The 22,878-nt window shown below is 46.8% G+C and overlaps 1 protein-coding gene across 4 annotated transcripts in view; it reads right to left on the bottom strand.

Moving 5' to 3' along the window:
- Window positions 1-22,878, bottom strand: part of lcorl (ligand dependent nuclear receptor corepressor-like) — a 286,193-nt gene that overhangs the window by 58,184 nt on the left and 205,131 nt on the right. For all 4 annotated transcript variants that reach the window (XM_067989305.1, XM_067989291.1, XM_067989297.1 and 1 more), the window contains exon 3: window positions 6,071-6,150. In XM_067989305.1, coding sequence (XP_067845406.1) covers window positions 6,071-6,118 — 48 coding nt within the window. In that variant the 5' untranslated portion in view covers window positions 6,119-6,150. The remainder of the gene's footprint in view (window positions 1-6,070; window positions 6,151-22,878) is intronic.

Raw genomic sequence — 22,878 nt, 5'->3', positions numbered from 1 at the left:
GTAATGAGGTCTGGAGCCGAGTGGTCCTGGCGGAACCCAAACTGAGCATCGGTGAGCAGGTTATTGGTGAGTAAGTGCCGCTTGATAGCACTGTCGATGACACCTTCCATCACTTTGCTGATGATTGAGAGTAGACTGATGGGGCGGTAATTGGCCGGATTGGATTTGTCCTGCTTTTTGTGGACAGGACATACCTGGGCAATTTTCCACATTGTCGGGTAGATGCCAGTGTTGTAGCTGTACTGGAACAGCTTGGCTAGAGGCGCAGCTAGTTCTGGAGCACAAGTCTTCAGCACTACAGCTGGGATGTTGTCGGGGCCCATAGCCTTTGCTGTATCCAGTGCACTCAGCCGTTTCTTGATATCACGTGGAGTGAATCGAATTGGCCGAAGACTGGCTTCCGTGATGGTGGGGATATCAGGAGGAGGCTGAGATGGATCATCCACTCGGCACTTCTGGCTGAAGATGGTTGCAAACGCTTCAGCCTTGTCTTTTGCACTCACGTGCTGGACTCCGCCATCATTGAGAATGGGGATGTTTGCAGAGCCTCCTCCTCCCGTTAGTTGTTTCATTGTCCACCACCATTCACGACTGGATGTGGCAGGACTGCAGAGCTTTGATCTGATCCGTTGGTTGTGGAATCGCTTAGCTCTGTCTATAGCATGTTGCTTCCGCTGTTTAGCATGCATGTAGTCCTGAGTTGTAGCTTCACCAGGTTGGCACCTCATTTTTAGGTACGCCTGGTGCTGCTCCTGGCATGCTCTTCTACACACCTCATTGAACCAGGGTTGATCCCCTGGCTTGTTGGTAATGGTAGAGTGAGGAATATGCCAGGCCATGAGGTTACAGATTGTGCTGGAATACAATTCTGCTGCTGCTGATGGCCCACAGCGCCTCATGGATGCCCAGTTTTGAGCTGCTAGATCTGTTCTGAATCTATCCCATTTTGCATGGTGGTAGTGCCACACAACACGTTGGATGGTGTCCTCAGTGCGAAGACGGGACTTCATCTCCACGAGGACTGTGCGGTGGTCACTCCTACCAATACTGTCATGGACAGATGCATTTGCGACAGGTAGATTGGTGAGGACGAGGTCAAGGAAGTTTTTCCCTCGTGTTGGTTCGCTCACCACCTGCCGCAGGCCCAGTCTAGCAGCTATGTCCTTCAGGACTCGGCCAGCTCGGTCAGTAGTGGTGCTACCGAGCCACTCTTGGTGATGGACATTGAAGTCCCCCACCCAGAGTACATTTTGTGCCCTTGCTACCCTCAGTGCTTCCTCCAAGTGGTGTTCAACATTGAGGAGGACTGATTCATCAGCTGAGGGAGGACGGTAGGTGGTAATCAGCAGGAGGTTTCCTTGCCCATGTTTGACCTGATGCCATGAGATTTCATGGGGTCCAGAGTCAATGTTGAGGACTCCAAGGGCCACTCCCTCCTGACTGTATATCACTGTACCGCCACCTCTGGTGGGTCTGTCCTGCCGGTTGGACAGGACATACCCAGGGATGGTGATGGAAGAGTCTGGGACGTTGGCTGAAAGATATGGTTCTGTGAGTATGGCTATGTCAGGCTGTTGCTTGACTAGTCTGTGGGACAGCTCTCCCAATTTTGGCACAAGTCCCCAGATGTTAGTAAGGAGGACCTTGCAGGGTCGACTGGGCTTGGTGTTTTTTTGCCGTTGTCGTGTCCGGTGCCTAGTGGTCCGATGCCGGGTGGTCCGTCCGGTTTTATTCTTATTATGACTTTTCGTCGCGAGATTTTACAACTGAGTGGCTTGCTCGGCCATTTCAGAGGGCAATTAAGAATCAACCACATTGCTGTGGGTCTGGAGTCACATATAGGCCAGACCGGGTAAGGGCGGCAGGCTTCCTTCCCTAAAGGGCATTAGTGAACCAGATGGGTTTTTACGACAATCCGGTAGTTTCATGGCCATCATTACTGATACTAGTATTTTAATTCCAGATTTAAAAAATTTAATTAATTGAATTTAAATTCGCCAGCTGCCGTGGCGGGATTTGAACTCATGACTCTGGATTTTAGTCCAGGCCTCTGGATTACTCGCCCAGTAACATAACCACTATGCTACCGTACCCGACAGGGAGAGAACCCTCCTGTTTGGCGATTGTTGCGCGGTGTCCGTTCATCCGTTGTCGCAGCGTCTGCATGGTCTCGCCAATGTACCATGCTCTGGGGCATCTTTTCCTGCAACGTATGAGGTAGACAATGTTGGCCGAGTCACAGGAGTATGAACCGTGCACCTGGTGGGTGGTGTCCTCTCGTGTGATGGTGGTATCTGTGTCGATGATCTGGCATGTCTTGCAGAGGTTACCGTGGCAGGGTTGTGTGGTGTCGTGGACGCTGTTCTCCTGAAAGCTGGGTAATTTGCTGCGAACGATGGTTTGTTTGAGGTTGGGTGGCTGTTTAAAGGCGAGTAGTGGAGGGGTGGGGATGGCCATAGCGAGGTGTTCGTCATCATTGATGACATGTTGAAGGCTGCGGAGAACATGGCGTAGTTTCTCCGCTCCGGGGAAGTACTGGACGACGAAGGGTACTCTGTTGGTTGCGTCCCGTGTTAGTCTCCTGAGGAGGTCTACGCGATTTTTCGCTGTGGCCCGTCGGAACTGTCGATCGATGAGTCGAGCATCATATCCCGTTCTTACGAGGGCGTCTTTCAACGTCTGTAGGTGTCCATCGCGTTCCTCCTCGTCTGAGCAGACCCTGTGTATTCGCAGGGCCTGTCCATAGGGGATGGCCTCTTTCACGTGGTTAGGGTGGAAGCTGGAAAAGTGGAGCATCGTGAGGTTGTCCGTGGGCTTGCGGTAGAGTGAGGTGCTGAGGTGCCCGTCTTTGATGGAGATTCGTGTGTCCAAGAAAGAAACTGATTCTGAGGAGTAGTCCATGGTGAGCTTGATGGTGGGATGGAACTTGTTGATGTTATCGTGTAGTCTCTTTAGTGATTCCTCACCGTGGGTCCATAGGAAGAAAATGTCGTCGATGTATCTGGTGTATAGTGTTGGTTGGAGGTCTTGTGCAGTGAAGAAGTCCTGCTCGAACTTGTGCATGAAAATGTTGGCGTATTGGGGTGCGAATTTGGTCCCCATGGCTGTTCCGTGTGTTTGGGTGAAGAACTGGTTATTGAAGGTGAAGTGATTGTGATCCAGGATGAAGCGGATGAGTTGTAGGATGGCGTCTGGAGATTGGCTGTTGTTGGTGTTGAGTATTGATGCTGTCGCAGCGATGCCATCATCGTGGGGGATACTGGTGTAGAGTGCTGAAACGTCCATCGTGGTGAGAAGTGTTCCTGGTTCAACAGGTCCGTGGGTACTGAGTTTTTGTAGAAAGTCTGTAGTGTCGCGACAGAAGCTGGGGGTTCCCTGCACGATGGGTTTCAGGATGCCCTCGATGTATCCAGAGAGGTTCTCACACAGGGTTCCGTTGCCTGATACGACAGGACGTCCGGGTGTGTTGACTTTTTGTATCTTTGGGAGGCAGTAGAAGTCTCCCATGCGGGGAGTACGTGGGATGAGAGCGCGTAGGATGTTTTGAAGGTCTGGATCGAAGGTCTTGATCAGTTTGTTGAGTTGATGGGTGTGTTCTTTGGTCGGGTCTGTGGGTAACTGTCTGTAGTGTTCCTGGTTGTCCAGTTGTCGGTATGCTTCTTTGAAATAGTCCGTTCTGTTCTGTATGACGATGGCTCCTCCTTTGTCCGCTGGTTTGATGACGATGTTGCGGTTGGTCTTGAGAGCTTTGATGGCGTTGCGTTGTGCTCGGGTGACATTCTGGACTGTCTTGTGAGTGCGGCTGATGAATCTGGCATAGACTCATTTCCTGACAGCTTGAGCATACATGTCAAGCTGAGGGCAGCGACCCTCTGGAGGAGTCCAGTGAGACTCTTTCCTCTTCGGTTCCAGCTTCCACCCTAACCACGTCAAAGAGGCCATCCCCTATGGACAGGCCCTGCGAATACACAGGGTCTGCTCAGACGAGGAGGAACGCGATGGACACCTACAGACGTTGAAAGACGCCCTCGTAAGAACGGGATATGATGCTCGACTCATCGATCGACAGTTCCGACGGGCCACAGCGAAAAATCGCGTAGACCTCCTCAGAAGACTAACACGGGATGCAACCAACAGAGTACCCTTCGTCGTCCAGTACTTCCCCAGAGCGGAGAAACTACGCCACGTTCTCCGCAGCCTTCAACATGTCATCAATGATGACGAACACCTCGCTATGGCCACCCCCACACCTCCACTACTCGCCTTTAAACAGCCACCCAACCTCAAACAAACCATCGTTCGCAGCAAATTACCCAGCTTTCAGGAGAACAGCGTCCACGACACCACACAACCCTGCCACGGTAACCTCTGCAAGACATGCCAGATCATCGACACAGATACCACCATCACACGAGAAGACACCACCCACCAGGTGCACGGTTCATACTCCTGTGACTCGGCCAACGTTGTCTACCTCATACGTTGCAGGAAAGGATGCCCCAGAGCATGGTACATTGGCGAGACCATGCAGACGCTGCGACAACGGATGAACGGACACCGCGCAACAATCGCCAAACAGGAGGGTTCTCTCCCTGTGGGGGAACACGTCAGCAGTCATGGACATTCAGCCACCGACCTTCGGGTAAGCATACACCAAGGCGGCCTTCGAGACACACGACAACGCAAAATCGTCGAGCAGAAATTGATAGCCAAGTTCCGCACCCATGAGGACGGCCTCAACCGGGATCTTGGGTTCATGTCACACTACACGTAACCCCACCAGCGAACAAATGTTATCTGTTTTTAATATAACGGGTCATTGACTGTCTTCGTTCTGTCTCTCTCTTTTTTTTTGGGGTTGTATATTCAGTGGCCTTTTAGGTGACACCTTTCTGTCTGCTCACTGTGATTGCCTTGGCAACGGGCAGTAATCACCAGGCATTGTTCTGTGATTTTCAAATGCGAAGGATTCGAAAATGTCATTTCCATACCGTTCACCTGAGGAAGGAGGAAGCCTCCGAAAGCTTGTGGAATTTAAAATAAATTTGTTGGACTATAACTTGGTGTTGTAAAATTGTTTATAATTGTCAACCCCAGTCCATCACCGGCATCTCCACATCATTTGGGTGATGGTTGAGGGAGAAATGTTAGGTAAGTCAACTGCTTGTTGCTCAGCAAATAATGCCATGGGATCGCTATCATCACTTAAACCACCAGAACAGGGATATATGAGGTTTCAGTTTAACATCTTGACTGAAGGTTGACGCTTCTAGTAACGCAGCACTCCCTCAGTTTTGCACGGTAATGTTACATAGTTTATGCGCTTGTGTCCTGAAAGGGACCTTGAACCCTCAACTGCTCAGAGGCAACAGTGCAACCAGCAGAGCTAGTGTGACACTGATTAAGTTCAGTAGCTCATAAACAAAGTCTACAAGTTCACGGCAGTTGAGAAATTTACATAAAACGCAACAGAGATAAATTTTTCATTCCCAAAGGTAGTACGTGAATTTATTTTACCAGTGTGCTCTTTCCAATATGCGAATTTCAAAAGAATCCAACTGTGATCATAGAAGTGTTTAGCGCTGTATAAACAAGTCTCCCCTATTCATCAATGGTGGTGTTTCAAGTGTAATGCAGCAAGCCACATGAAGTGTCAAATGTTCAGATGATGAGTCAAACACAGGTCTTTTGCCAAGGATGCTACAATTAGCACCAGTTGTGCCATTCATCAAAAGTTCCTGCCTGATCCATGTGTGCAATATAAGGTGCATGCACATGTGGGCACATTTACAATCTCCAGTAAACCTACTTTCAAACATGTTTTTTCAATTGGACATGACATCAACAATACAAGCGTCTGACAGAAAGAAGCAATCTACTGGATTAAAAGAGATGAAAATCTGAAGTGTTCCTGCTCAATAATAACATAATTCCAAAATCCCTGTTCTCAAATAGGATATACACAAAAATCTAGTTAAAATGAGATGGATAAAGGAGACAGCTAGAAACATTAGTTCAGTAAGGTATGATTAAGTATTCCTTAGATTGATTACACAGTTTTTGCACTTACCTTGACTTTTTCTCTTCGTAAGTAACAAAATGAACAGTTTTCATTCATAGACCAGTCAGTCACTTCTTCAGGTTCACAGTCTTCAAATAAAATAAATACAAACAATATTCATTTTTAATCTATTATACGACACAAACCAAATACATTTTCTGTAACTACCAATGACAAATGCAATCAACATGACAATTATTTAGGTAAGAATACTGAAAAGATAGTCCTGCAACACTATTTATATTCGCAACTATAGCTAACTACTTTGTAATATTTATTTTTCAAATGAAAGCATCCGCCATGTGGCCAAGTACAGTTCAAGTTGACAACAGGGAGAATTACAATGGATATAATAGATTTCAATTACATCTTAGATTCTGCATAAAGCCTCCTTACTAACCATTCTTTTCCAGAAATCAGATGGATAAAAGCACAATTATTCTCTGAAATATAAATATATACATAGGCCAGGAATTTCCTGGAAACGGTGCAATGTATAACTTATGCCGCAAATCACACCGTTGAGCCCTCCAAGCATCCAGTTGTTAACTTACACTAACATTTCCTGGAAAATTAATTTTAATACATCAGTGAGCTTAAATGGTAAATCGGGAACCTCAGAAGTAGTTCAGCCAATAGCTTGCTCTATTTGCTAACCACATGGCACAACAGCTCAGAACAGATGCCATATAACCAAGTGAGATTTGGCTTTGGGAGGTAGGTGACCAGTCTTTTCTGAAATGACTTAAAATCAATTCAAAATAGTTAGTCAAAATTAATGTAAAACATTAAAAAAATAATTTCCAGTGTCTGCACATCCCCATCTTTACATATGTTGCAATTGCAGTAGATATTGAAGGAGCTGGTGCCCGTGCCTGCCCAGCCAGCAGTGCTCGCAATGGCGGCATTTGTGGTCCCAGAGCGACATGCAGCTGAAGCTCAGGATGGCAGCACTTCCCAAGGCAGTGGCCTTCTTTCCCGAGCTCAGTGTCAAGCGCAGAAGCGAGACCAACCTCCCCACCAACACAGCCATCAGCAGCCCCATCACAGGAGGCAGCTGCTGGGAGTCAATGGATACCTCTGCCCCATGTACCTTCAGAACAGCACGAGACTTCCAACTCCCTGATCCCAGCCAACAAGTCAGACTCATAACCTGGCAACATGGGCACAAGGCTCATCTAGGCCCCGGGGTGAAGCGCGGTCATGATAGACTATCTCCTCCTGCTCCTTCTCACCCTCAGCGGTCCCTCAATCACCCTTTCAAACACAGAATTGTAAATAGTGTATGAATAGTTATACTTTCTATTTTTATGTTGTTCTTGGGTAGTTTAAAAAGTTAGACTCATTTGTTGTTGAAAAATTTATTACTGTTAAATATCTATTTACTTTGCTTTCACAGGAAACTTTCTGCATGGTCGGACATAGTTTGCACAGCTTGATAATTAACTACCTCACTGCATCGCTGATGCTGTCCTTTTATACCATGGCCATCTTCTTTGTCACAACTCCCTTGACAATATTAAAATGCTGCGTGTCTGACTTAACAATTTACCTTCTGCATGACTGCTCAGCAATGCAGTTGTCTGTAGTGGAATTGTTCAAGACTTCCTCATGCAGCTTCATTCGGCTGGTTTGACATGGGTAGTGAGGGAGCATTGGCCAAACACCTATGCCACCAGCTGCTCTCTGGCTGGCCTGACTATTAACATAGTGCCTCCTGCCAGAAGGCCAGCACCCCTGGACAAGGGGCACGCATGTCGGGATTCTCTGGATCAACGGGCATCTCGTCTGGGGAGTCCAGGCGGAGCCCTTCCCGCACGGTGAAATTGTGCAACGGACTACTATAATCTTTGCCACTTTATCAGGGTTGTATTGTAGTACACCCGACCAGTCCCAGCACCTGAGGCGGGCTTTGAGTGCCCTGTGGTCCTCGCCGCAACCTGCCGGGTCACTGCATGCACACATCGTTCCTGTGCTGCTTTGTTGGTGATGTGGAATGGTGTCATCAGCCACGGCTTCAGCCGGTAGGCCTCATCTGCCTCCTCGTTCCCTCCATGCTGAATAATTCACAGAATGGCAAAGAACAAAGGAGCCATGAGAGCTTTCCCAACGTTCTGAGTTAACATACAGGATCTTTTGCTGCAGACAAATTTCACATTTAGCAAATGGTACACCTTCCTGTTGATGAAAGTGACGAGTTCCTCGAGTGAATCCTTCAACAGTGGGTGGAGTTATTACCTTCAGACACACTCAGAATCCTGTATGGCAGAACTGAGAGAATCAGGAAAGAATGTCTGAGAACAATTTTGAGACTGCAGGGATGAATCTTTGCAGCTTTTAAGACATAAATCACATTGATACCAGGTGACTTGCGCCATTATTTAAAATTCTACGTGCCTGCAGCAAGTGGCATTAGGTCCAGGAAATTCGAGATTACCATGAACTAGACCGATGGGCAGAGATACGAATGAACTTTAATCAGGGTTTCTGTCAGTGGCAGAACCACCAGAAAATTATGACTGGGTGCGAGCAATGGCGTAACTAGCATACACCAGAACTTCCAGTCTAGAATAATTTTTAAAAATTCGTTCATGGGATGTGGGCGTCGCTGGCGAGGCCAGCATTTATTGCCCATCCCTAATTGCCCTTGAGAAGGTGGTGGTGAGCCGCATTCTTGAACCGCTGCAGTCCGTGTGGTGAAGTTTCTCCCACAGTGCTGTTAGGAAGGGAGTTCCAGGATTTTGACCCAGCGACGATGAAGGAACGGCGATATATTTTCAAGTCGGGATGGTGTGTGACTTGGAGGGGAACTTGGAGGGTGTTGTTCTCACGTGCCTGCTGCCCTTGTCCTTCTAGGTGGTAGAGGTCGGGGTTTGAGAGGTGCTGTCGAAGAAGCCTTGGCAAGTTGCTGCAGTGCATCTTGTAGATGGTACACACTGCAGCCACAGTGCGCCGGTGGTGAAGGAAGTGAACATTTAGGGTGGTGGATGGGTGTCAGTCAAGTGGGCTGCTTTGTCCTGGATGGTGTCGAGCTTCTTGAGCTTTGTTCGAGCTACACTCATCCAGGCAATTGGAGAGTATCCCATCACACCCCTGACTTGTGTCTTGTAAATGGCGGAAAGGCTTTGGGGTGATCAGGAGGTGAGTCACTCGCCACAGAATACCCAGCCTCTGACCTGCTCTTGTAGCCACAGTATTTATGTGGCTGGTCCAGTTAAGATTCTGGTCAATGGTGACCCCCAGGATGTTGATGGTGGGAGATTCGGTGATGGTAATGCCAATGAATGTCAAGGGGAAGTGGTTAGACACTCTCTTGTTGGAGATGGTCATTGCCTGGCACGAATGTTACTTGCCACTTATCAGCCCAAGCCTGGATGTTGCCCAGGTTTGCTGCATGCAGGCACAGACAGTTTCATTATCTGAGCGGTTGCGAATGGAACTGAACACTGTGCAATCATCAGCAAACATCCCCATTTCTGACCTTATGATGGAGGGAAGGTCATTGATGAAGCACGGTTGGGCCAAGGACACTGTCCTGAGGAACTCCTGCAGCAATGTCCCGGGGCTGAGATGATTGGCCTCCAACAACGACTACCATCTTCCTTTGTACTAGGTATGACTCCAGCCACTGGAGAGTTTTCCCCGATTCCCATTGACTTCAATTTTACTAGGGCTCCTTGGTGCCACACTCCATCAAATGCTGACTTGATGTCATAACGATGCATGCAGTGGCGTCGGTTTCAAGGAAATTTCTCCAAAATCAGATGGGCAACAGCCCAATATTTGGAGAACGCTTTTAAAAGTGAGGAACACTGTATAAAGTTAGGTAACCTTGTTTTCTTAATTTCACATTCCCAGTGCACCACAGGATTAAGCACCTTGGAGAAGGAAGGCAGCCCTCTGTGAAACACCAGTCCAAAAACAAGCCTGATGAACTGCAAATCATCCATTGCCTAATAAACCCAAACAATGTTTGGTGAAAATATGGGGACTGCTCCAAAATGATACGGTCTGAAATTTTTCCTGTTGGAATTTTCTTTGTACGTACCCTAAAATTTCCTTCTCGTTTGAGTTCAATGAAAGATTCATTCCACCGCTGATTTATGTTCTCTACTTTTAGCAACAGATACTCCCAATATACAGACACAAAAATGTGCCTGTCTTATCCTTGTTTTAGTTCCTCCTACATAGAATTACAGCTCTTCTGGCATCCAAATGGTGTATTCCACTTTTGATTCATGTGGAGCTATGCATAGGTAAGGGCAGGCAAATCTCCTGTGTAAAATGTAACCCTCAGACTACATAGGAACAAATTGCTGATTATGATTCAGAATAATATTTTTGCAGTCTTCACACCAAAGGAGATGTGACGTATAACCAGGCGTACCCAAGAGTTTATTAATCCTTCTGGATGAAAGCTAAGCCATAAGCATTACAGTTTCCCATGCTAGAGTTTTGGTAAATATTAAAATTAGATTCCTCATCTTTAGGGATGCTTCAAATAGAATCATCTTAATATACTGCAGCACTAATTCCAGGCTTCTAGTGGCAAAGTCACAAAGGACACAATTTAAGATGTTTTTATAATCAAATAAATTTCCTTTTCCCATATGTATAAAGGCATGCATGCATGGACCGACATCTTATCTCTTCCCAGACGCAACACCAATTGTATAGCTGCTTACAATATGCCCTCAGAAGCGGATCTGTGTGGCTAATTGGTGGGATCCTGGTATGAGGAGGATGCATTCATCAATGAATAAAGACCAGCTATAAGATTCTTTTATATAACTTTCTTGTTCATTTCAGCATTTGCCACCTATCAAAGGTTAGCTTTGGTGGGGAGACAAGGAGAAGAGCTTCTGAACCTATGTGGCACATATACAGTCAGAACAGGCCAACAAAATTCAGTAAAAGTAAAAAAAATTGTTTTAAGTGGTAGCCTTGTAGATGCAGCCTAGAGCAACTTCTAAAAATTAACCCAAGGAATATATGAAAATCTAGAAAAACAGTAGATTACCTGCCATAGGTGGAGTTCAAACTGAACATACATTCACAGGATTTTGGTGGGGGGGGGGCAGGGAGAAAAGAAAAGAGAGGGGGATAAAATTCACTCAACAGCACTGTCCCTTGACATTTTCATTCTTAAATCAATCCATACCCTGGAAGCCTGATTCAACCAGGAGCACCATTTGTATCAATGGAACAGCTCAAACTCAAACAAAATACACCATGCTACTAGCTTCAAAGAACATGCACATATTGGAACTATTGACTATAGCTATCTTTCTTCACTGCAGAACCATTGACATATCTGTGCAACTAAACCTCATTTTCTTTCATTTTTCCCAGCCAGTTAACCAAGCAGTACATGTTTCATAATGAGATACAAGGGCACCTCTCTTAGGAAGGCTGAGGGCATGTTGGCAAGTGGCACTTCCACGCAGGGCAGGATACGCATCCAGGAGGAGTAGGGCATAGGAAGTAAAACACTCTCCCTATGCCTCATGGTAAATAAACTATTTGAAGCTCTAATGGTGTGGATGGCCTTCATTGTGAACACAAAATGAAGGTCAGCAAGATCAAGGTATAGACCATCACTATAGTAAAAGAATATAATAGCACTAAAGAGTGACAAATCCCCAGGACCAGATGGTTTCCATCCCAGGGTTTTAAAAGGAAGTAGGAGAGCACATTGCGGATGCCCTAACTATAATCTTTCAAAGTTCTCTAGGTTCAGGAACTGTCCCTCTAGATTGGAAAATTGCACCTCACTCTGCTTTTTAAGAGAGGGGGAAACCGGGGAATTATAGACCAGTTAGCCTAACATCTGTTGTGGGGAAAATGCTGGAGTCTATAATTAAGGATAGGGTGACTGAACACCGAGAATTTTCAGTTAATCAGAGAGAGCCAGCATGGATTGGTGAAAGGTAGGTCGTGCCTGACAAACCTGATTGAATGTTTTGAAGAGGTGACTAAAGTAGTGGACAGGGGAATGTCAATGGATGTTATTTATATGGTCTTCCAGAAGGCATTTGATAAGGTCTCACATAAGAGACTGTTAGCTAAGATAGAAGCCCATGGAATCGAGGGAAAAGTACAGACTTAGTTAGGAAGTTGGCTGAGCGAAAGGCGACAGAGAGTAGGGATAATGGGTAGGGACTCACATTGGCAGGATGTGACTAGTGGAGTCCTGCAGGGATCTGTCTTGGGGCCTCAATTAGTCACAATATTTATTAACGACTTAGATGAAGGCACAGAAAGTCTCATATCTAAGTTTGCCGATGACACAAAGATTGGTGGCATTGTAAGCAGTGTAGATGAAAACATAAAATTACAAAGCGATATTGATAGATTAGGTGAATGGGCAAAACTGTAGCAAATGGAATTCAATGTAGACAAATGTGAGGTCATCCACTTTGGATCAAAAAAGGATAGAACAGGGTACTTTCTAAAATGGTAAAAAGTTAAAAACAGTAGATGTCTAAAGGGACTTAGGGGTACAGGTACATAGATCATGGAAGTGTCATGAACAGGTGCAGAAAATAATCAATAAGGCTAATGGAATGCTGGCCTTTATACCTAGAGGACTGGAGTACAAGGGGGCAGAAGTTATGCTGCAGCTATACAAAAACTTGGTTAGACCGCATCTGGAGTACTGTGAGCAGTTCTGGGTACCGCACCTTCGGAAGGACATATTGGCCTTGGAGGGAGTACAGCGTAGGTTTACTGGAATGATACCCGAACTTCAAGGGTTAAGTTACGAGGAGAGATTACACAAATTGGGGTTGTATTCTCTGGAGTTTCGAAGATTAAGGGGTGATCTGATCGAAGTTTATAAGATATTAAGGGGAACGGATAGGGTGGATAGAGAGAAACTATTTCCGCTGGTTGGGGATTTTAGGAGTAGGGGGCACAATCTAAAAATTAGAGCCAGACCTTTCAGGAGCGAGATTAGAAAACATTTCTACACACACACAGGGTGGTAGAAGTTTGGAACTCTCTTCCGCAAACGGCAATTGATACTAGCTCAATTGCTAAATTTAAATCTGAGATAGATAGCTTTTTGGCAAAGGTACTAAGGGATATGGGCCAAAGGCAGGTATATGGAGTTAGATCACAGATCAGCCATGATCTTATCAAATGGCGGAGCAGGCATGAGGGGCTGAATGGCCTACTCCTGTTCTTAGGTTCCTAGTAGTATGACACCTAAACAAACTGGGAAGGGGTAGGACAAATAATTTTGTCTCTTACTTTATGTAAAGGCCCTTCAAAATATGGCACTGTTGGAAATAGATAAACAATCTGTTGCTTCCATCGTTTTTATTCCAGATTGGAGGCTATGGTGGAGACTGAATTTCAACATTAATGGAGGATAACATTTAGTTGCAATTTGCAGTTATGCATAGATGATAAGTTTTAATTCTTTAATAAGTTTGCAACAAATCTAGAACAATTGATAAGCTTCAATGACATTGTTTCACAGGTTAAGCATTTAAATTAAAAGCAGATACAAAGTAGAAGCTTGGGGTTATTTAGCTTGGCATACAACATAACAGATTAAACTTTTTAAAAACACTACTGATTACTTATACAGATAATGTGCATGTATATTTGGGGTGGGTTGATGGTCACCCCGTGGCATCAGAGGGTTCAGGAGAGGATGTGGGTGACCACTAGGCATATTAGGAGGAACAGGCGGGTAGTGCAGGAATCCGCTGGGAGTGTGGCGCTCAATGTTCAGTACCAGTGAGGGTGATGACACCTCGGGGGAGTGCAGTCAGAAGCAAATCCATGGCACCATGGGGAACGCGACTGCATAGGGTGGAACAAGAAAGTATAGTAATGCAGTTGTTAAAGGGGATTCGATAGTCAGGGGACAGACAGGAGTTTCTGCAACTGCCGACATGAGTCCCACATGGTGTGTTGCCTCCTTGGTACTAAGGCAAAGGACATCACTGAGGGTGCAGAACATGTGGTTGTGGGCGGAGGGAGGGAGGGAGAAGGGGAACAGCCAAAAGTAGCGGTCCATGTGAGAACCAATGACATAAGAAGGAAAAGGGTTGAGATCCTGCAGTTTAAAAAGTTTCAGGGCTAGGAAGTTAAAAAGCCGGACCTCAAAAAGGTAGTAATCTCTGAATTACTCCCAGTGCCATTTAATGACAATAGGAATTGTAGGATAAGACATGTTAATGTGTGGCTAGAGAAATGGTACAAGAAGGAGGGCTTCAGATTCCTGGGGCATTGGGACCAGTACAAGCCAGATGGGTTGCATCTCAACAGAGCTGGGACCAATGTCCCTGCAGGGAGGTTAACTGGTGCTGTGGGGGACGGCTTAAACTAATTTGGCAGGGGGGGGGGGGTGGGCAGAGAGATAATCACAGCAATCAAAAGGAGTGGATGGTGTTCAGACAGGTTAGTCAGGGAAACATTACATCCAAGAATACTGAATACACAAGGGGTCAGATCACAAAGACAGACAGAGAGAGACAAGAGTCAAATTGGACTCCTCCAGAGGGTCGCTGCCCTAAGCTTGACATGTATGCTCAAGCTGTCAGGAGATGCGTCAACGCCAGATTCATCAGCCGCACTCACAGGACAGTCCAGAATGTCACCCGAGCACAACGCAACGCCATCAACGCTCTCAAGACCAACCGCAACATCGTCATCAAACCAGCGGACAAAGGAGGAGCCATCATCATACAGAACAGAACGGACTATTGGAAAGAAGCATACCGACAACTGGACAACCAGGAACACTACAGACGGTTACCCACAGATCCAACCAAAGAACACACCCACCAGCTCAACAAACTGATCCAAGACCTTCAAAGCATCCTACGCGCGCTCATCCCACATACTCCCCGTGTGGGAGACTTCTATTGCCTCCCAAAGATACACAAAGCCAACACACCCGGACGTCCTATCGTAACAGGGAGCGGAACCCTGTGTGAGAACCTCTCTGGATACGTCAAGGGCATCCTGAAACCCATCGTACAGGGAACCCCCAGCTTCTGTCGCAACACTACAGATTTCCTACAAAAACTCAGCACCCACGGACCAGTTGAACCAGGAACACTTCTCACCACGATGGACGTCTCGGCACTCTACACCAGTATCCCCCATGATGACGGCATCGCTGCAACAGCCTCAGTACTCAACACCAACAGCCAATCTCCAGACGCCATCCTACAACTCATCTGCTTCATCCTGGATCACAACGTCTTCATCTTCGACAACCAGTTCTTTACCCAAACACACGGAACAGCCATGGGGACCAAATTTGCACCCCAACACGCCAACATTTTCATGCACAAGTTCGAGCACGACTTCTTCACTGCACAGGACCTCCAACCAACGCTACACACCAGATACATCGATGACATTTTCTTCCTATGGACCCACGGAGAAGAATCACTGAAGAGACTACACGATAACATCAACAAGTTCCATCCCACCATTGACTACTCCTCAGAATCAGTTTCATTCTTGGACACACGAATCTCCATCAAAGACAGGCACCTCAGCACCTCACTCTACCGCAAGCCCACGGACAACCTCACGATGCTCCACTTTTCCAGCTTCCACCCTAACCACGTCAAAGAGGCCATCCCCTATGGACAGGCCCTGCGAATACACAGGATCTGCTCAGACGAGGAGGAACGCGATGGACACCTACAGACGCTAAAAGACGCCCTCGTAAGAACGGGATATGACGCTCGACTCGTCGATCGACAGTTCTGACGAGCCACAGCGAAAAATCGCATAGACCTCCTCAGAAGACAAACACGGGACGCAACCAACAGAGTACCCTTCATCGTCCAGTACTTCCCCAGAGCGGAGAAACTACGCCATGTTCTTCGCAGCCTTCAACATGTCATCGATGACGACGAACACCTCGCTAAGGCCATCCCCACACCTCCACTACTCGCCTTCAAACAGCCATCCAACCTCAAACAGACCATCGTTTGCAGCAAATTACCCAGCTTTCAGGAGAACAGCGTCCACGACACCACACAACCCTGCCACGGTAACCTCTGCAAGACATGCCAGATCATCGACACAGACACCACCATCACACGAGAGGACACCACCCACCAGGTACATGGTTCATACTCCTGTGACTCGGCCAACGTTGTCTACCTCATACGTTGCAGGAAAGGATGCCCCGGAGCATGGTACATCGGCGAGACCATGCAGACACTGCGACAACGGATGAATGGACACCGCACAACAATCGCCAGACAGGAGGGTTCCCTCCCAGTCGGGGAACACGTCAGCAGTCAAGGACATTCAGCCACCGATCTTCGGGTAAGCGTTCTCCAACGCAAAATTGTCGAGCAGAAATTGATAGCCAAGTTCTGCACCCATGAGGACAGCCTCAACCGGGATCTTGGGTTCATGTCACGCTACATGTAACCCCACTAGCGAAAAAAAGTGATCTGTTTTTAATACAACTGGTCATTCTCTCTCTCTCTGTCTGTCTTTGTGATCTGACCCCTTGTGTATTCAGTATTCTTGGATGTAATGTTTCCCTGACTAACCTGTCTGAACACCATCTACTCCTTTGATTGCTGTGATTATCTCTCTGCCGAGGTGTGATAAATGGCAGTTAGAAAGATTATTAGTTAGAAAGACCAGGCATTGTTCTCTGACTATATATGCTGTGCCTTTATGGAACCCTTCATTCATCTGACGAAGGAGCAAAGCTCCGAAAGCTTGTGATTTTAAATAAAGCTGTTGGACTATAACCTGGTGTTGTACGACTCCTCGCATTTAAAAAGTACTCGGATATGCACTTGAAGTGCCATAACCTACAAGGCTAAGGACCAAGAGCTGGAAAGTGGTATTAGGCTGGGTGGCTCATTTTCGGCTGGCGCAGACACGATGGGCCGAATGGCCTCCTTCTGTGATGTAAATTTTCTATGAAATAATGGGAAGGAGGCAGAGGAGCAAATTACAGAAAGATGCAAGAACTATAGAATAGTGATAATGAGGGATTCAATTGTCCCAATATCGACCGGGATATTAAGAGTGCAGAGGGCAAAGAGGGTGAGACATTCCTGAAATGTATACTAGAGAACTTTCAATGTGATAAAGTTGAGAGACTGGAGAAGCTGGGTTTGTTCTCCTTAGAGCAGAGAAGGATAAGAGGCGATTTGATTGGTGTTCAAAATCATGAACAGTTTTGATAACAGTTTAGAGTAAATAAGGAGAAATTGTTTCCAGTGGCAGAAGGGTCAGTAACCAGAGGACACGGGTTTAAGGCGATTGGCAAAAGAACCAGAGGCGACATGAGGAAAATTTTTTTAAAAAAAAAACGCAGAGAGTTGTTATGATCTGGAATGCACTGCCTGAAAAGGTGGTGGAAGCAGATTCAATAGTAACTTTCAAAAAAGAATTGGATAAATACCCGAAGGGAAAATAATTACAAAGCGATAGGGAAAGAGCTGGGGAGTGGGACTAATTGGATTGCTGTTTCAAAGAGCCGGCACAGGCACAATAGGCCGAATGGCCACCTTCTGTGCTGTAATATACTATGATAGCCCACAATCAAATCTGGGAAAGAACGAGTAATTAGGATTGATGTAGAGCACTCTGGTATATAGTACAGGGTAAGGCACAATGTGACAAATAATCTCTTGATTCTATGAAATCCCTTTCTGGGTTGATACACTATATCCTCTAAAAACAGTAATATTTTCATAATGGAGGAAGGGGCAGGGTGTGGCAGCATAAAGTAGGGTGAAATCAAAAACAAAAAAAAAATCAAGGAGTGAGATCATAAGACAGCAGGTAGGTGACTGGTTGGTGCATATTACTTTTTATTGGCTCTCTAAGCTACGCCAGTGGTTTAACCCAAGAGCTGGGAAACTATAACTATTATTTATTAATTTAATAAAGTTAGATAAACTAATTAGTTAATAAAACTAAAAATAATGAGTGAATGAAAACTTTAATTAAATATGTAAAACAAGAATAGATAGGGATGGCAGGGCAGGTGGTGCATCGTAACTGCAGGAGTTGGTGGAAACCAGCGAGATCCTGAGCAACCACATCTGCAGTAAATATCTGCAACTTGAGGAACTTCAAGCTCAGAGCTGTTGAGCTGAAGTCCGAGCTGCAGACATTGTGATGCATCAGGGAGGGGGAAGAGTTCACAGAATCATAGAAGGTTATGGCACAGAGGCGGCCATTCGGCCCATCGTGTCCGTGCCGGCCGAAAAAGAGCTATCCCGCTTAATCCACTTTCCAGCACTTGGTCCATAGCCCTGTAGGTTTCGGCACTTCAAGTGCACATCCAAGAACTTTTTAAAATGAGTTGAGGGTTTCTGCCTCTACCACCTCTTCAGGCAGTGAGTTCCAGACCCCCACCACCCTCTGGGTGATAAAATTTCTTCTCAGCTCCCCTCTAATGCTTCTACCAATTACTTTAGATCTATGCCCCCTGGTCACTGACCCATCTGCTAAGGGAAATAGGTCCTCTCTATCCACTCTATCTAGGCCCCTCAATTTTATACATCTCAATTAAATCTCACCTCAGCCTCCTTTGTTCCAAAGAAAACAACCCCAGCCTATCCAATCTTTCCTCATAGCTAAAATTCTCCAGCCATGGCAACATCCTTTTAAATTTCCTCTGAACCCTCTAGTGCAATCACATCTTTCCTGTAATGTGGTGTCCAGAACTATACTCAGCACTCAAGCTGTGGCCTAACTAGAGTTTTATACAGTTCCAGCATAAGCTCCCTGCTCTTTTATTCTATGCCTCAACGGGGTACGGTAGCATAGTGGTTACATTACTGGTCTAGTAATCCAGAGGCCTGGACTAATAATCCGGAGTCATGAGTTCAAATCCTGCCAAGGCAGCTAGGGAATTTAAATTCAATTAATTAAATTCAATTAATTAAAATAAAAATCTGGAATTAAAATAATCTCTTGATTCTATGAAATCCCTTTCTGGGTTGATACACTATATCCTCTAAAAACAGTAATATTTTCATAATGGTGGCCTTGAAACTACCGGATTGTTGTAAAAACCCATCTGGTTCACTAATGCCCTTTAGGGAATGAAACCTGCTGTCCTTACTCGGTCTGGCCTAAATGTGACTCCAGACCCACAGCAATGTGGTTGATTCTTAATTGTCCTCTGAAATGGCCTAGCAAGCCACCCAGTTGTAAAATCTCACTAAAAAAGTCACAAGAATAAAACCGGACGGACCACCCAGCATCGGACCACTAGGCACCGGACACGACAACGGCAAACCAAGCCCAGTCGACCCTGCAAAGTCCTCCTCACTAACATCTGGGGACTTGTGCCAAAATTGGGAGAGCTGTCCCACAGACTAGTCAAGCAACAGCCTGACATAGCCATACTCACAGAATCATACCTTTCAGCCAACGTCCCAGACTCTTCCATCACCATCCCTGGGTATGTCCTGTCCCACCGGCAGGACAGACCGACCAGAGGTAGCGGTACAGTGATATACAGTCAGGAAGGAATGGATTTGGGAGTCAACATTGACTCTGGACCCCATGAAATCTCATGGCATCAGGTCAAACATGGGCAAGGAAACCTCCTACTGATTACCACCTAGCATCCTCCCTCAGCTGATGAATCAGTCCTCCTCCATGTTGAGCACTACTTGGAGGAAGCACTGAGGGTAGCAAGGGCAGACAATGTACTCTGGGTGGGGGACTTCAATGTCCATCACCAAGAGTGGCTCGGTAGCACCACTACTGACTAAGCTGGCCGAATCCTGAAGGACATAGCTGCCAGACTGGGCCCGCGGCAGGTGGTGAGTGAACCAACACGAGGGAAAAACTTACTTGACGTCGTCCTCACTAACCCACCTGTCGCAAATGCATTTGTCCATGACAGCATTGGTAGGAGAGACCACCTCGTGGAGACAAAGTCCCGTCTTCGCACTGAGGGCACCATCCAACATGTTGTGTGGCACTACCACCGTGCTAAATGGAATAGATTCAGAACAGATCTAGCAGCTCAAAACTGGACACCCATGAGGCGCTGTGCGCCATCAGCAGCAGAATTGTATTCCAGCACAATCTGTAACCTCATGGCCCAGCATATTCCTCACTCTACCATTACCAACAAGCCAGGTTCAATGAGGAGTGTAGAAGAGCATGCCAGAATCAGCACCCGACATGCCTAAAAATGAGGTGCCAACCTGGTGAAGCTATAACTCAAGATTACATGCATGCTAAACAGCAGAAGCAACATGCTATAGACAGAGCTAAGCGATTCCACAACCAACGGATCAGATCAAAGCTCTCCAGTCCTGCCACATCCAGTCGTGAATGGTGGTGGACAATTAAACAACTAACGGGAGGAGGAGGCTCTGCAAACATCCTCAATGATGGCACAGTCCAGCACGCGAGTTGAAAAGACAAGGCTGAAGCGTTTGCAACTATCTTCAGCCAGAAGTGCCGAGTCGATGATCCATCTCGGCCTCCTCCCGATATCCCTACCATCACAGAAGCCAGTCTTCAGCCAATTCGATTCACTCCACGTGATATCAAGAAACGGCTGAGTGCACTGGATACAGCAAAGGCTATGGGCCCCGACAACATCCCAACTGTAGTGCTGAAGACTTGTGCTTCAGAACTAGCTGCGCCTCTAGCCAAGCTGTTCCAGTACAGCTACAACACCGGCATTTACCGACAATGTAGAAAATTGCCCAGGTATGTCCTGTCCACAGAAAGCAGGACAAATCCAATATGGCCAATTACCGCCCCATCAGTCTACTCAAAGTGATAGCACTGTCGACGACACCTTCCATCAAGTGGCACTTACTCACCAATAACCTGCTCACCGATGCTCAGTTTGGGTTCCGCCAGGACCACTCGGCTCCAGACCTCATTACAGCCTTGGTCCAAACATGGGCAAAAGAGCTGAATTCCAGGTGAGGCGAGAGTGACTTCCCTTGACATCAAGGCAGCATTTGACCGAGTGTGGCACCAAGGAGCCCTAGTAAAATTGAAGTCAATGGGAATCAGGGGGAAAACTCTCCAGTGGCTGGAGTCATACCTAGCACAAAGGAAGATGGTAGTGGCTGTTGGAGGCCAATCATCTCAGCCCCAGGACATTGCTGCAGGAGTTCCTCAGGGCAGTGTCCTCGGCCCAACCATCTTCAGCTGCTTCATCAATGACCGTCCCTCCATCATAAGGTCAGAAATGGGGATGTTCGCTGATAATTGCACAGTGTTCAGTTCCAATAGCAACCACTGAGATAATGAAGCAGTCTGAGCCCACATGCAGCAAGACCTGGACAACATCCAGGCTTGGGTTGATAAGTGGCAAGTAACATTCGTGCCAGACAAGTGCAAGGCAATGACCACCTCCCCTTGACATTCAACGGCATTACCATCGCCGAATCCCCCACAATCAACATCCCGGGGGTCACCATTGACCAGAAACTTAACTGGACCAGCCATATAAATACTGTGGCTACAAGAGCAGGTCAGAGGCTGGGTATTCTGCGGCGAGTGACTCATCTCCTAACTCCACAAAGCCTTTCCACCATCTACAAGGCACAAGTCAGGAGTGTGATGGAATACTCTCCACTTACCTGGATGAGTGCAGCTCCAACAACTCAAGAAGCTCAACACCATCCAGGACAACGCAGCCCACTTGATTGGCACCCCATCCACCACCCTAAACATTCACTCCCTTCATCACCGGCGCACTGTGGCTGCAGTGTGTACCATCCACAGTAGGCACTGCAGCAACTCGCCAAGACTTCTTCGACAGCACCTCTCAAACCCGCGACCTCTACCACCCAGAAGGACAAGAGCAGCAGGCACATGGGAACACCACCACCTGCATGTTCCCCTCCAAGTCACACACCATCCCGACTTGGAAATATATCGCCGTTCCTTCATCGTCGCTGGGTCAAAATCCTGGAACTCCCTTCCTAACAGCACTGTGGGAGAACCGTCACCACACGGACTACAGCGGTTCATGAAGCTGGCTCACCACCACCTTCTCCCCAAATGCATTACCTCACACTTCTCCAGATTGAATTCCATTTGCCACTTTTCTGCCCACCTGGCCAGTCCATTGATATCTTCCTGCAGTATACAGCTTTCCTCCTCACTATCAACCACACGGCCAATTTTTGTATCATTGGCAACCTTCTTGATCATGCCCCCTACTTTCAAGTCAAAATCATTTATACCACAAAAAGCAAGGGACCTAGTTCTGATCCCTGCGGAGCCCCCCTGGAAACAGCCTTCCAGTCACAAAAACACCTGACCATTACCCTTTGCTTCCTACCACTGAGCAGATTTTGGATTCAACTTGCTACTTTCCCTTGGATCCCATGGGCTTTTATCTGGACACTTTGATCCAGGTGGTAGTCACACCCTTTGGCTAGGTAGTAGTTTAGATTTGGTCTGTGGTCAGGGATAGGAGGATGTGACAGCGAGACAGGCAGTAATGGGGACCCAGATGCAGTGATGGAGGAGCCTCAGCCTTTGACCTTGTCCAATAGGTACGAGGTACTTGCTACCTGTGTGGATGAAAACAAAGGCTGCAGGGAGGATGGGCAATTTGACCACATCATCATGGTACAGGAGGCCATTCAAGTAGGTTGGGGGGAGAAAAATGGAATGTGGTAGTGCTGGGGCTAGTATAGTCAGAGGGATAAACACTGTTCTCTGCAGCCGCGACCAGAAGTTCCGACGGCTGCGTTGCTTGCCTGGTGCCAGCATTAAGGATATCTCCTCGCGGCTGGAGAAGAACTTGGAGCATGAGGGGGAAGGATCCAATTGTTCACATAGGAAACGACAACATAGGT

Source organism: Heptranchias perlo, chromosome 1 (assembly GCF_035084215.1).
Source record: "Heptranchias perlo isolate sHepPer1 chromosome 1, sHepPer1.hap1, whole genome shotgun sequence".
Classification (NCBI taxonomy): domain Eukaryota; kingdom Metazoa; phylum Chordata; class Chondrichthyes; order Hexanchiformes; family Hexanchidae; genus Heptranchias; species Heptranchias perlo.
The sequence above is the reverse complement of the archived record's forward strand: the minus strand, read 5'-3'. Positions and strand labels throughout refer to the sequence as shown.